Source organism: Apteryx mantelli, chromosome 5 (genome assembly GCF_036417845.1).
Source record: "Apteryx mantelli isolate bAptMan1 chromosome 5, bAptMan1.hap1, whole genome shotgun sequence".
Taxonomy (NCBI): Eukaryota; Metazoa; Chordata; class Aves; order Apterygiformes; family Apterygidae; genus Apteryx; species Apteryx mantelli.
In genome coordinates this window covers 62,900,240-62,916,708 of record NC_089982.1, presented here as the reverse complement: position 1 = coordinate 62,916,708, position 16,469 = coordinate 62,900,240, and the positions used below count along the sequence as shown (strand labels likewise).

The 16,469-nt window shown below is 35.5% G+C and overlaps 1 protein-coding gene across 1 annotated transcript in view; it reads right to left on the bottom strand.

Moving 5' to 3' along the window:
• Nucleotides 1-11,538, bottom strand: part of ARAP2 (ArfGAP with RhoGAP domain, ankyrin repeat and PH domain 2) — a 121,770-nt gene extending 110,232 nt beyond the window's left edge. Inside the window, exons 1-3 of the mRNA XM_013949576.2 lie at nt 10,628-11,538; nt 3,617-3,687; nt 2,179-2,258 (exon numbers count right to left, since the gene is read on the bottom strand). Of these exons, the coding sequence (XP_013805030.1) occupies nt 2,179-2,258; nt 3,617-3,687; nt 10,628-11,505 (1,029 nt within the window). The 5' untranslated portion in view covers nt 11,506-11,538. The remainder of the gene's footprint in view (nt 1-2,178; nt 2,259-3,616; nt 3,688-10,627) is intronic.
• Nucleotides 11,539-16,469: the final 4,931 nt, after the last annotated feature.

Sequence of the window (16,469 nt, the reverse complement as noted above, 5' to 3'; positions counted from 1 at the left end):
TCCACAGTATCACAATGCTTAGGAGCTCACATAGATTACTGACCTCAATATGCACATCTAATTTAGTCCAACAGTCTAGGGCAAGAAATAAAGCCAATGTTTCACTCTACAGGCCTGAACTCATCAGAATTCCTTCACAGAAAAACTGAATTCTAATATATTTGGTTCTTCAGCTGGCCATGACAAGAAATCAGCTCTGAAATAATATGTTTTTTTATTATTTATCATTTGTGCTACTGTTTAATCAATATAAAAATCTGTTTCTTCTTCAGTTTGCTCTTTAGAGGTTTCTGCTTCCAGCTGTCTTCCCTCCTGACCAAAGACAAAGACATGTTTTCTTCATAGCCTTAATTCCCTGTTCCCTCATGCTGACTTACCTCCAGCTTTTAGTGACTCATTACTTGTTTCAACAGACACTCCCTTATAAAATACAGCCTTTTCTTCTTTACACCAACAAAACAGGAAGAATGTGAGTGGCCAGCTTCTAATCACGTAGAACAAACTTCATCCAGTCAGCTAAACAATTTGCTACATTTTATTATATATATGTATATATAAACTATATTCTCAAGTCAGATTATTTTAAAAAAATGAAGAAGCAGTCACAAGTACTAAAATCTCAGATACAATATTACAATGTTATCTAAACTTGCTTATTTGTTCCTAGGATACTTGATACCTACTGAAAAAAAATCTGAAAGTAAAATACATCTTAGGACCCTTGTTTTATTGCTTTTCTTTATGATCTTCATCTACAACAATGATCTAATGAAACTGAAGTTAACTGTGAAGTTTCCAAAAGGCATGTTATAAATGCAACTTGAAAAATTTGTTTACTTACATGAAAGTGATAATTAAAATCTAAATCTTCAGATCAGAGAAGACATGTTGTAAAATATTACAGTAATTGAGATCCCACTACCAGCAGAAATAACAATTTATTGCAAGCAGTTAATCTAGTTTAATGGTATGGTATTTTTGTATTTAGTGCCTTTATAAGATAAGAAAAACTGCTGACAACCTTTCTGGGTGTGCCTTGTTATTACCAAACGTTTCAATAAAATACAGAATAATGCTAAGAAGTAACAAGAAGGCTAGAAAACTTTTTCACCTGCTTATGCTATCAAATTAATTACAAAGTTCAATTTTTTATTTTTAAGACACCTTAATAACTGGCACCAGCAAGACATTATACACAAGGAAAGAAAAAGAAAACTCAAAAGTCACTTCTGTGAAAATATTACTCTACTTAACAAGAGCTACAAGGAGAAACAAGATATGAGTTTATGCATAGCTCATTAAAAAAAAAATCATATTTAAAGAAAAGAAAGAACAAACCAAAAATTCAGATGGTCTTCATGCTTCTAAACCACAGAAGCAACAATTCCTGGTCTGCATCCTGCTGAGTCAGAAGCAGGAGCAAGGATTCACCACATTTTACAGATGCCTCACTAGCTACTGCACCTCCCAGCACTCAGCATGATTCAAAAGCCTGTCCACATGACATCTATGGCATTCATACCTTCTACTACTGACCCCAGCAAAAATCTTACGCTCCCCTCCAAGAATCCTGCATCAAAAGTGACTTAATGGGCATACAAGAAATTTGGAGATGCATGGCAAATATCCAAAGTCCTGAGAACTTTCATGAAGAGCAGTTTAAAGAGTCTATATCCAAAAGCGACTGCGAGATCATCTAAGGTAACACATAAGCTGCTGTCATAGGATGCCCACAAACCTTTGCAGAGATGCCCACTCTTGATCCGCAGTTATCACAAGAGAAAAAAGCCACTTCGGTCTTTATCAGTCAGTGGTAATGGTTAACCACCATTTAACCTCACTTACAAACTTGCCTCTAACTGATTGCTTCACATTTCATAGTGCAGCATCTAGCTGCAGGTGGGATAAAGTCAGTCACCTGTCTACGTTCTTTTTAAAAAAAGAAAAGCATAAAATCCCACAGCTTCCTATTACTACTGAACTGTACAAAGTGCATCTTAAAATTAAGAAAAGTCACTAGCCCACAAATATGTATGCTACAACTCTTGTGCATGTACTTGACAAGATAGAAAAGGTACTGAGAACTGAAAAACGGAGAGGAGAAAAGAGTTGAGGGCAATATATAACATGAAGATTAAAGTGAAGATAGATCATCTACATCCAGGCTTCTCAACTTACTTTAGCATCTTTAGGGTTGTTGCAAAAAAAGGTTTCTCCATACGGAGAGATGATGGGTGGCTTTTCTTCTGTGAAAGTTTCTTAAAACAAACAAAAATAATTATATATATATATAATATGCATTTATATATATATAATATATGCATATATAATAATATACATGATATTTTCATACATAATATATACAATAATAAAATAAATAAATACATACAGAGTCACATAAACACTTTAACAAGGTATTGCATTATAACATCCACATGGAACGGAGACTTTTCTGGTTGTGATTTCTTTATTCTTCTCAGAAAAAATAAATTCTTCTTGTCCGAAATTGACCACTGCCCAACCTACAAAGTTGGTCTGATCAATTTGGTCAGCTAATTGAATCTTTTAATGCAAGTTAGCATGCGGAAAATTCCTTTTTCATGAAAACGGCAAAAATCACTTATCCCCCTCAAACTCCAATAAACTCCAATAATGGAAGGAGGTTTTGTCAAAAACTTTTATAAGAATTTTCATTCTACAAACAAATAAAACTGAACTTTCCTAGAAACAATGTGATGCAAGCAGCAGACTATGCCTAAAACAATCTCAGGTCTCGTTCAAGGTCTTTCCACAGGAAGACACAGAATATGTCTAGATACAGACAGCAATTAGGAAGAACTAGAAACAATTTCTCACTTCTAACTGAAATCCAGACACTTTTTTCTCTTGTATTTTCCCTTACTGTTTTCTCCCAATTTACTCTGTCTTCTTAAAAGTAATTTGGATATAACTTGCATATATAAATTTTCTTCTTTTCTACCTTGCAACAAGTTAAAAAAACTTTTATTGAATACTTGTTAGAGCAATAGAGTCCTTTATTCTGACTTTTTTTTTTAAACCACATTTCTGCACAATTTTAATTTTGGCACAAAGTATTTGCTGGAAGTTAACATGCATAAGTTTAAACAAGACCTACTTCTAGAGTATAAAAGAACTGTTGTTTACAACTGATTGAACAAGACTTCTAACCTCTTCTGGTAAACTATTAAATTCCTATTAGTTCATTGAACTTTGAGCCTTACTAACAAATTAAATAGCATTTAATATGGAATACTCTCTTTACATATTTTAATACAACGGTAATTCTGCTTAAAAACATCTGCATCTAATCTTATAAACTTAGCATATTCTACTCTAAAAAGGTATGTTAAAGTACATGGTGTGTAAACACTGGATTGTCTAATTTTCATTCTATTAGTTCAAAAAAGCCTGTCTCAGTAAAAATGCAGAAGCGGTTAAATGCTCTGCCATTACATACATTACTGTTTTCAGCCTTTCCAGATCCCCGGTTTTGCTAAAAAAAATAAGCAGGTCAATACTTATTTTAGACAACTTTTGGTCTGAGGTTTCTTTTTGCTCAGTATTCAATATGTAAACGTCAGCATGCTTGACTCACTTGTCTGTGAAATCTGTCTTCCAGTACAAGCTATATTTAAGAGATCCACATTTCTTCTTTTCTGAAGGGAACTCGAATAAAACAAAACACAAAATGAAGACATTAAGTGAAATTTCCCAGAAACTGAACAAAAACATCTTAGGTGGGTTAACTATTAAAACTGTATGCAGATATACAAATAGTCAATTTTAAGTCTTGGAAAGTCATCTGATTAAATTTAAAAGTTACCCAACAACTTGTTTTCCTCCCTTTAGTACAACAAATAATTCACTGATTTGAACACAAATCTTGGGATTTTTTCCTTTGGTTTTGAATTGGCCTTATGATACATTTAGATTTCTGGATTTTCTTCCCTCCCGCCTCCCCATTCTTCTCCCACCTTTACTCTCACTTCTCCCACATGCTGATTCATAATGACTATATTTAAAGAACAGTTTACAAGGCAAGTCAACTTCTAACATTAAATTCAAAAGGAACCTGGGCATGGAAATCCAGCAAGCACAGAATTACACTTTAGAAGGGAAAGCAGCAACTAATAACATTATAGTTATTACAAACTCTGAGAGGATACTAGCATTTGGAGGCAACAAGTGATACAAAACAGATGCTCTGAGCCACTGGAAAAAAATCCTGGAAAGTATTGAATCCCAGAGATGATTTTCTCTTCCAGAAAGTTTTCAATTTGAGATGTATATGAAATTGCTTTGCAATTGCCTAGGACTACCATTTCACATTTTGCAGATGGATGAGAGTGTATCCCCATACACATTAGAAAAATGATTGTATAATTGCTGTTGTGCTGTCCTTTAAGTATTTCAGCAATTGCACTCTTCATACTGCTAAAAATCACATTTTTATTATTATTATTGAGTTCTCAGGCTGAAGCAGAAGCTTTAGCAAACAGGAAGAAATAAATATGCCTAAGGTAGAACGGTTCTAACCCATCTTTACTACGGCAATAATCTGTGTCAGAGCTGTTTTCATCCAAGCTCTGATTTGCCTTGTTAACATTAAAGAACTCCTCTGTGCTTCATTTCTGCTGCTTGAAATAACAGCAATACAGATCCTTGTCTATCCTTAAAAAAGTATTCACTGATTGGCAAATGCTATACAAAAATCTGCAAGGTTTTTTTTCCTGAAAATTCACAGGTCCTCCATCCTTCAAAGCCACAGACATCAGTATTTTTACCAAAAATACCAATATTACTAATTTCTGTTTCCCCAGTAGATATATTGACAAATTTTGTCCTATTATCTATACTCAAGACTTCAAAAATACTGTCCTGTGAAGAAGTTCAAGTTGAATTATTTCCTGCAAGTTGAATTATTTCCTGTTATCCACTGATGTTTCTCTGCGATGGAAGGCATATATTTATGAACACCCATTTTTCATCATTGGCATTTTCTAATCATACAAATGCATGCCTAAACCTGCCCCAAATGAATTATTAGCTTATATTCAAGACAGACGCTGCACCTTATAAAGTTACTTGACATGCCAAATGTTATCCAGATTATAAGAATTAAGTTTCCCAATGGTACTTTGTGAAGTCCTGATTTTCAGAAACAAAAAATCAGTTTGCCCAGCTGAGGTGGATCACAGCCTGGCTCCAGTACAATACATACTTGTTTACTCTCCCAAGTTATAATTACAAAAAAAACCCAAAACAAATATTTTAGAAGTCTGTATTTCTTCCTACATTTTTACTGAAACTGATGTAGCTACATCTTTTCAAACTACATTCGTGAACTTCACGCATTTGCACTAATCCAATTTTAAATAACCTGGTATGTCTAGATGAAAAAATACTTTAACATAGTTCCTACACAGACAGGATAGGTTTGTTATGTTTTTTAAGGTTATTAATAACATTAATATAAGTTAGAGAGATACAGATAAGCAGCTCTGACTTAGAGCTTTTTAACTGATGACTTTCTTTCTTATATAAAACAGTGAGTCACTGTCTTAGTTTCAGGGTGGACGGATTTAAAAGTGAGCAATGGTTTTAGTAATGAGTCAATAATATTGATAAATTCACCAGGAAAGGAAAAATAACAAATAAGCTTACAAAGATCAGCATTCTTTTTTATTCACATATTTTTCAGGAATTGTGTATTTTGTTTTTTTTATTAGGTACATATATGTATGTATTCCATAACACATGATAAGGAATCCTGTTAATAAGCCAACCATAGTCTTTTTTTCAGCAATCAAAACTAAAACCTGTTAGGGAGTTTTGGAAAACAAAGTTCTAATTCATGCCAAGTAAAAATTATCTCTATAAATAAAATCAACAGAACAAGCTTATTTTGAATATCTGTTTGACATAGAGTATGCATAACAAACAGCATACAGTGCAAGATAAAATAATAATCTTTTGTCAATGCTCAACTACTGCATAAATTGCATTCCTGGGTTAAAAGATGGAAAAATACTTATTTAAGGGCAAATAGGATTTAAAAAAAAAATCTTATTGAAAAATCTACACAAATCCATGACTTTCTTTAACCATTTCCAAAACTTAATGCCTCTTCAGATTAATGATCTTTTCTATTTTGCTTTTTACAGGAAGGTAAGAACAAGAAGTCTGACAAGTGTCAATTTTACAGAGGTATAATAATGATTTCAATTAAATTATCACTCTGTTGCCATTGTGGAGAATAAGAGTCACTATTTTCATACATTAAGAGGTACAGGAAGTAGCTCAGGCTGCATACTCTTCCCCACCACCCTGCCCTGGTGCGCAAACAGGATGAAAGGGTGTGATGAGCCACAACTGGTCTTGCTAAAGGCTGAGAGGCTGGAAGGGTGAGAGCTTAGCACTTGCCTGGGCTGAGTTCCTCTAGTCAATATATTCCCACCATCTCCCAAATAAAGTAAGGGAGAGAGTTCAGAGCAAAAGTTGTTCCAAGCCTTTATTGGCATTCATTTGCAGATTGTCTTAGGTGAATGAAGCTTTTGTTTTCAAACTCACTGAAAAGGTGTTTTCTTTTCTACCCAGCTCAAGATCACCCCAACTCACCATGCTGTAATGCAAACATCTCAGAATTGCTCCAGCATGCTGTATTAAAGCTTTGGGGTTCAGAGACTGCTTGCAAAGGTAAACTAATGCAAATGCTTGGCCATAGGAAAAAGAGATAGAGCAACTTCTCTCTCTCTGAAAACTGCTTTGCTCAACAAAATATAGAGTAGAAAGACTTGGCTGCACTAGCTCGGCACCCCACTAGTACTCTTGACCACTTAGGTGTAAAGGAACAGAGTCTAAAGAATATCAGCGAGAAGTTTCATCCTTAGGATTTACCAGTTGCAGAGAAGGGACAGCTCCTGCTCAAGCCAAACAGCTTCTTCCCCCTTCCACCATCCCCCCACCACACACCTCTTTTTAACACAGCATTTTTCAGAACTTACTTTTGGTTTATTTCTTCTTTCCTTCTTTTAATGAACACCCAAAGCAATTCCACCACCAAATGAAACAAATAACTTAAAGCTGGGGGATATGAGAAATCTAAAAGTATATGGAGTCTGTTGATTTGAAATCCTCTATGTAGTATTCTGTACAACAATCATGCCTACCATCTTATAAATCTTCTGAAAGTTTTTTTTAAAGGGATTGCTGCTCTGCCTGGTGCAACTGTAGCAATTTCACCTAAGAGTGGTTGCCAAATGATATGCTCCAAGACAGCATCCAAAGCCTTGAAAACTATCTCCATACTGATCATCTCTGAAGTGTTTTTTTAATCATTCTGCATCCCTCACTACTACAGTGAAGCCAAATATACTTTGAAGAATCAAGAAAACCAAAATATTTCCAACCTCTAAAAAGCCATGGTGTCTTTCAGGCCAACAGCATGTTTTGTTGCAGACAAGAGCCAGGAGCACAAGTGAGATGCAGTGAAGCAGATATAATTGCAAGGGAGGCAAGCACACTATTAGTAATAGAACGTGACATGGTCACAGCACTACTAGGAGGCACAAGGAGATCCCCACTATGAACTTTTTGGGCCAGAAAGCACTTAGGAGATCATGTGAAAATCATTTCCTTGCATAAAAATTTAATTACTAATATCCATGCATGACTAAAAGCAAATGCTGAATTTCCCAGTAGATTTCAGCTGGATTTCTCTTCCCCTATGGAAAAGTCTTCACACAAGGTAATAAGGATGAAGCCAGAGTCCGTCAATAACAGTCAGATGAGAATATTTTTCTATGCAATTCTATAGGAAAGACATGAACTTTCCTAAGGTTAGGGATGTTGCAAGGTGCCATTTTAAAGTTTTGTTTTAATCCTCTGCCTCAAAAAAAATACCAGGCAAAGTTAATCAAAAATGTTTCTGTGAAGTTATGTTCTGCTTTGAAGTTCTGACTGAGCCTTGATCTCCCTCAGACCGACTGCTGCTTGTCCTTCAGGACTTCTATGCTGTTATAACTGTAGCATAAAGATGAAGAAAAGAGGCCAGAGTTAGCAAATCAAAATGGTGGTAATGGAGTGAGTGACCTAGTCCCACATCAATCAATCAAACACTGGGGTTTGGAGGATTTACTTCAATGGCAGAAACGCTACAAATACAGCATATGCCCTCTACTGAGTGGCTGTTGCTCAAAAGAGATAAGAGTATTCTTTTAGTAGCCAGTTATTGTTATCTTTTAGCACTAGATTCCCATTTCAGCTCAGCAAGAACAGTTTTATTGTATGAAGGAGGAATAACCACTCCACAAAACGTTAACGTAAAGCTACTCCCCACTGGAAGATCCCTATTTTTAGGTTTCAGTAAGTACAATTTTTTGGCATTTTAAAAAGACACAGATGAAACGTTTTTAAATTAAAGCACACAAAAATCTCTTAATCATTGCGAAGAATCTTTGCCTCTCCATCTGTTCAATGAAACAATTATATTATAACATTTAATATGAAACTTATTTCCACAATCTAGCAGATACTTACAAGAACAAGAACATTAAAATGCTTAGGAAAACCCTGCATTTAGGGCAAGTATAAACTTGTTAATGATGTTTCTAACTGTTGAGATATGCAGATGAAAAAGCACAAGATAAATACAAAACATTCTCAGACATGTCCCTTCCGGGCACAGCCAGTGGATTTAAAAAAAAAAAAAAAAAGGCAAAAAAAGTGCAGCCTAATGATTTGGACAGTGCTACACTGACAAAAACTTGCTTATGTATTTCCAAGAATTTTTCTTCTCTCTTTTAAGAGAGTTACCCAGCATGACAAGTAAAACATTACAGTCAACAGAATCAAAAATATCACAAATAAATCTATGAGCAGACTTTCTTTATACAGCCCATAATATTGTGATCAACAGCACATTCATTGCCTCTTATTTTTAACATCAACCAATATTATGTATATTAGGACTGGCCTGGAGCTGAGTTTTATAACAGACCTTTTCTTCTGCTTTTCATCATCCTTTTGAAAGACAAGCTACAACAACTAATTTTTATTCAAGAGAGTAACCGTTACTCACTAATTTGTGGACTCAATTTACAAACTCAACCATCTTGAAGGGGAAAAAATCCACACCCACGCCACATGAATGTTCTGGAACAAATTCAAACTCTCCTATGCTATTTATCATAAATAACAAACCTGATTGGACTGCATCCAATACTATTTCTCAACAATGCTGCATAAAATTATCCTTATAAAGACTCCCATGAACTCTGAAAACCTTCTATCCAATGCATAAGGCCTTTGCAATTTGGCAAATGGCACATCCTTTAACTGAAGTGTCTTTTCTTCAGCCTATAAAATTCCAATTAAGTTTTAGGTCTCTCCCCCCCCCCCGCACACAAACTTCCTTTGCCCTGCTGGAATGCCTCAAAAATATTTTTATAATATAGGCATTGTAAAAAGCCAAGTTTTCATTGCTATTAGAATAGCAGCAGAAGCCACCACCTCACATTACCAACTTGTTGCATTCTTTCGCTGAATAGTTAAATAACACCCAGTTTAAAAACAAGTCTAAGTCATCTTGACAAAACTCCTCACTTTAGACCCACAGTATAATTCCCTCCTCCATGAAGTACCCTATTCTAATTTAAAACAATGTAAATAACATTTCACTGCAGAGTCATGTGCTTTACGGCTAAGACTTAATATTCTCATGTAATCATCATGTCATGCCTGTGCCTGTAATCGCATCAGATAATCCTGCTCCCTTTGCAGGCCTGCTACATCATACAAGGCACAAAAGAGGCAAGAAGAGTTTTCTAAACTTTGCTTCACTTTTCAAATAAAACTACATTAATAAATGTAGTTGTGTATGATTTCCTAAATCTTCGTTATAAGTTGCATAAATAAAATAATATTAAACTTACATTTTCCAAGAACAACATCTCTTAAAAGATACAACCTTAAAAGATACTATAATATAACCTGAATACTTATGTTTCACAATTACAACTGATGTCTAACAATCAAAAATAGATTTTACACTTCAGGGTGAATTTTTAGCTCTTTTGAAATCACGATTTTGTTTTCTCTCGTGGATCAGAATATCATCAGATACACTGGGGCTAGGGTCTAGTTAATATTATTAGTAATGACTTGGTTTTGAAAAGATGGAATGGCCTCTTCTGTTATTTTGAGTCTTTTTTTTTTTTTATGATACTCATATATTTTCAGTCATCCCCATCTAAGACCATACTGATTCAGTTTCAGAAATGCTTGATACAGTTATGTGTTTAACACAGGTTATTTCTAAAGCAAGAAAGATTCCTTTCTTTGAAAATAAGTTCAGAAATAGATGCTGAGATGATGGAGGGGGGTTCTAAGGAGACTATTCTAAAATAAATTTCTCTTTATACTCCCATTTGCACTTTTAACTTGCATTGAAGCTTAATCCTTTTTGGTTAATCTGGCAGCATTCATTCCAGACACAGTCTGCCTGCTGCACAAGAAAAAAAAAAATCTACGAAAAAAGACATAAAAAACCATGACCCATAATTTATTTAATAGTAGTGATTCTTCATTAAAAAGAAATAAAAGTTACCTTGATAAAGTTTCAACTTTACTTGAATCTGGGATTTTTGGAACAGGTCGATGCCTTAAAATAAAAGACCGGCTTGTTCTTGGAACCACTTTCATGCAGCTTTGTGCATAAGAATCATATAAGTCATTGTCTATCATTTCTCCTTTAAATTGAAAGAATGGAGAATTTGGCTCACTGTCAGATAAATTGTCCTCATCTGCAAACATCAGCTGTTTGTTTTCACTGGATTTTGTCTCACATGAATAAGCAAACGAAGGAGGAGGATGGGAAAATGCTGAATGGCCATCCAAGTACTCATCAGCTTGGTATGCAGCAGCTTCTTCCAGTGATGTATCCGGCTGAGCATTCCTCTCAATACTTCTACTTAGATTGATAGCTTTTAGTATGCTGTCTGAATTCTGGTATAAACTGGAAAATTCCAAATCTGTAAAGCTATCATCTTTTGCCTCCAATAAGTTTTGCTCTGCAAGTTCAAACTTTTCTTTACCAAAGTAAGTTTTATTAGCGGGTTGTACTGACAATGTTGCAGGTATCAAGCAAGTTTCTGCAGTCCCATCTACATTTAAATTGCTTATTGAGGACTCTTGATCCGAGGATGAACATTGCTTCTCCTCTAATCCTTTCAAGTCTTTGAGTTTTAGATTTTCAGAGAAAAGAGATTTTTCTTGCATTTTTGAAAAAGTGGTGTCTAACTGCTTAAGAATCCTTCTGCGGTGCCCTGTAGGCAACACTCCCATTTGCTGAAGCACACTGTTATTTATTCCCACACAATCTGTCACAATGTTATAGCCATATTCTTTAAAGTTAGAAAGATACTGTCCCAAATTAATGTTGACCAAGAATTCTTCAATATCAGTGCCATTGCCCACAGAAGACATGATGACAGCTTCATTCCGAATATTGCCCCACACAGTCACGTAGAAATATAGTCAGAATGTGTGCATATTCCCTAGCAACAAAACTCTCTCAAAATTTGTTGTCAAGTCAGCCAACAGAGAATATCAGTTTCTTCACAAGTAGGCCTCTTCAGTGCATAATGATTTTTTTTTTAAGACTGCAAACCTAGAGGGAAGAAAAAGGGCATTAAAAGGTAGAACCGCACCGAATTTAGAGGCCTGAATTCAGATTGATCTTGGATAAAATTCTGAAAGGCCCACAGTCATTTGTACAGTAAAATTTTTAAATTGCTTATATATGAAAACTTAAAGCAGATCAACAGCATAACCTCTCCATCCTTTTGTCCTGACATCTATGAAGAGAAAAGCGAAATCAAAGTCTTAGCACAAGTTACATGGTTTTGAAACATATAATCCTAGAAGTTCATGAGCAGTGAACTACTTAGACACAAACACACGCACACTTGTTACCTGGTACTTGGCTATATACAAGGGAGAAAAAGGGATCTAAGTACAGAGCGGGAACCCAAAGCTTTCCCCTTGCCCTGCTAGCACTTTAACCAAGGAACTTCAGCCTAAGGCTTTCATTCACTCATCTTATGAGCCTTACACTCTTTTTAGCACAGAAACACATTTTCAACAGGAAAAAGGAAAAACCACTGGCTAGAGCATTCTTTGTGAAGCAGGAGCTGTGGGTTCAAGCCCTCTTCAACTGAGGATCCCAATGAACAAGTGCTGTAACCAGTAAAATATTATGCAAAGGTAGAGACCCTTCTGAACGTGTTTTGAAAAAAGTGGCCTTAATTGCTTAACTAACCACTGTCAGCAAGCTGTGGAGGTGACCAAAATAAGTCTCACAGATCAGGCCTTTCAAAGAACTGTCACGAGGGAGACTGGGAAACAGGTAACTCGCTTTTCGGCTTTGCCAAGGGAGCAGCTCCCTTGCACACAAACAGAATGAGAGTCATAGTCACATAAGCAAGTTTTGGCCTCCGCACTAGGGATCCTTGGTGTCTCAAGTGTCCAAGAGGGTTTTCGCTCAATTTTTTCTAACTCAGCTCTTGCACTCTCCAAATTCCACCTATTTCAGCTCTTCCTTCTACTGTGCCACGGCAATATCCAAACTCATGACTTACACAATCCAAAGCAGGTACAGAAGCTACCGTTTTGAAGGAGTTCGAGACAGCCTGAAACTGCGTCTTTAGAGAAGGTTTAAGATCAGCAGCAGACAATAGTTTTTTTTCTCCTCCTCCTTCCTGTATAAAGGATAATTTGGCCTTAGGAAAACCTACTGACTATAGCAGCTGTCCTGGCATGCAGGTACTAGCCTTAAGCAGCCTGGAAAGGAAAGAACAGCTTTGGTAGAACTAAATGTAAGCATAAGGCTAAATGTGGCAATTTGAAAGAAAAGGAATCATATGCCCAGAATACATCCATGGCAGTAGGTAGTGATACTTATATTCTTCAGAATATTTCCTGACAAAAAGGACAATACTTAAGATCTGAAGATAGAAAGTTTGCCTATTTTTTGTATTGTATCAGTTACTCTAAGATAAGAAAACACCTCCTCCTGTAAGATTTCCCTAATACCCTTTGATCAACTTTAAATCAGTATCCAAACAAGGAGTCAGAAATAAATCTTTATGCCTCTCTCTATTCCCAAAGACACACACAAATAATTATAAATTTAAAATCATGTACTGAATGAAACACAGTTGTTATTACCGCTGTTAGGGATTGTGCTTTATTATGATTGTGAAATAACTAGTTCAGTCACTAGAAGTTTTTTTCTTGGAAAGTTTTATAACTATCTTTATTACTCACACATGCTTAAAAAGAACTAATGAAGAACAGGGTGAGGGGGTGGGGGGAAGAACCAAACCTCTTTACACTTACACCACAAATATCTGTGGCATAATGAGGGAAAAAAAAGTTGAACAAACCTACATCTTCCTGGAAGACATAAAAATCAACACAGCGCATTTACTACAAATGTTCCATTATAAATAGTCTTTTATAAAGAGTCTTCGGATTCTTGCTATTTTCTTTAACTTCATTTTTGGGGCAATATTTCTTTTCAGCTTTGATCTCTGCCCACAAATCTGAGAAGAAATGACTTACTATCTTGAACAAGAAAAGCAAACAACTAAAATTTTTTAAGGAGATAAGCCAATCAGATATCAACCTCTCAACAGAGTTGAGGTTTGTCATGGAGTTAACCCTCACTAAAAGATTCCCGAGGCATTTTGATACAAACAGACTTGAATTGAGCTAAGCTGATTAACAATCAGCTTTTAGATTTAACTTTGTCCTTTCTCAGCCTGACTACTTATCTGAACACTCATTTCTTTCAAAATTTCAGGCATCAGCATTTTATCAAGCTTTTCACGAGTCTTCTTTCAAAAGGTAATATTAAATAGTATTGCCCATCACCCATTCTTGAACCCTGAAAAATACAAACATATATATACATACAAACATACACACACACACACACACACACACACACACACATATATATATAAATACATATTCTTTTAAAAGAAGAAGTTGCATATATATACAGGATGAAAAAAACTAATTATTACAGAAATTGCTAAAGTGAGCATAAAGTATCAGGCAGGCACTGCTTGCACCAGAGTATTTCATGTGCCCATCAAGAAAAAATAAAGCATACATCCTCAAAGTACATAACCCCCTTGAAATATTAGTGTATCAGTCCAAGTGTTTCAAGACTGGAGTTGAAATTGGTTATTTCAACCAGTTCCTTCTTTCCTGGTAGTTTTGGGTTTGAGGTTTTTTGTCCACCCCCTGCCTCCCCCAGGGGGCAGGAGAGTAGTTGCTTGTTTTAGGACAGTATCATTCTACAACACTCACCAATCCTTCCACCTTCAGCAGTAATCAAAAGGCACTGACGAAGGCGCTATTATTTACTTTTCAGTATCTTAAGTATTGTTTTTTCTACATGTAGTAGCTTTGCCCAGACCTTATTCCGGAACACATTCAGTCTGATTACTTCAGGAACTCAAATAGCCACAGAGTATCAGTTGTTTGGATCCTAACCCATCTTTATACAAACCACAACAGAATGCAGAGAATTACCTAGCAGAGAAGAAACTTTGTTTACAAACTTGCAAAATGTCATTACTTTTTGCAGTGTACTTCATAAGGAAATATACAGCAGTCTGAGAAAGGAAGAGGCTGTTCAGTGAGAAGACATTTTGACTGCAAAATGCCAGCACTGCTAGAAGCTGAAGCCAAAGCCATCTTTTGTTTCACTAGTAATTCACAGCAGAAGCTGTCAATGCACCCATCAAGACTTCTGAAGTGCTATAGAACTGACTTACATATACAGCTGGTAAAATATCAGTAAGTTTACAATCACACACATTTTGTGGGTCTGAGGAAAGGGTTACGCTGACACCTGCTTTGGTTTGACTACTCGGATGAAGATTCAAGCAACATACACCTAAATAAATCTACACACTATTGGCATATCTTTGTATCAGAGGCTAGAAGATAAATACCAGTACTTCTTACATTGCAACTTTTTATTCTTACTAAAGGTTTAAGCTCAAAAAGGATACAGAAAGATAGAACTTGAGAACCACCTTATCCAAAATATCAGTCTAGTTACATGTAATTAATACCAGTCAAAAGTGGGATTGAATTATCTCCTCCATAGCTTTAACTACAAAGTAAGTCATAACAAATACTAACAAATATTTGAACAGCATTATATATAGATATATACATAGTGTATACATATGTGATACATATACACACATTTACGTGCTTACATCAATTCACATACATATTTGTATCAATAAGACAAGTTATAAGTAAACAATAGTCTTCAAGATCAGTTCATGTAGTTGCATATGTTCTGCATCTCCAACTTCAATTGGAAGAAAAACTTTTACAGATTTACCCGTATTATTTAACAGAAATAAGTACCAAAGGAGAAAAAACAAAGGGGGATTTGTTCTTTCTTAAATAAAACTGATTCTTGCTGCATTATCATAACCTCCAGTATAGAGTAACCAGACAAAACTCAAACATTCAAAATGGTATTTGAAATGGGAAAATGCTATAGTGGTTACAGAAGATCAAGCTTCTCTGAAGATACTTGACCATCCCATTTTACAGAAATAAGGGTACAATGTCCAAAACACAATGCGGAAAAAACAAAACAAGGGAATCATTTTGGGCTTCCCTTCCAAGAAAATATGATTTGGCATGGGATGGATTTCAGATCCCAAGTCTTAGTTGGGATCACCCAAATTTCTTCCATAGAAGATGATGTTGCAGACGATTCTTCTCATAATGTGATTTTCACATCCTTCCCTCTTCTCCTCTTATGAAAGAGGCTTAGACAACTAGACACAAAAACTCAGAGTAGCATATCAATTCTTTTTGTTTTGCAGAAAGTGACAGCTCTGTCCTCTATATGCCTCCAAAGAAGATATGACAACACTGGCACAGAAAACGAGCATAATTTTCAGGACATTTCCTCACACGGAGGATGCATCCAGCACTTCAAAAGCCGTACCAATTGATATGGCCTTGATTCCATGATTTTCAAGTTGAAAAATCTTGAAGATGATACTGGTTGAAAGACATATCTAGATAGATGAAGCTGTGTTAAAGCATGTGAGCAAACCAACTTTTAATAATTAAATACACAAACAGTAGGATATAATTGCATATAAAAAGAATCAGGTAAGGATTTTTTTTTTCCTTTTAAGATCACAACTGATATTAGCTCACTCAAAGAAAGTGTCAAATCTTTAGAAGTGTGTGGCAATACAATCACACTTTAAGTGATCAGTTCAACAAATACAAACTCGAGCTTCCTCCCAACTTTTTCTAAGCCACATGTTAGATTAAGATCCAAACAAACAGAAACAAACAAAACAACTAAGATAGGACTGACCATGGAATGA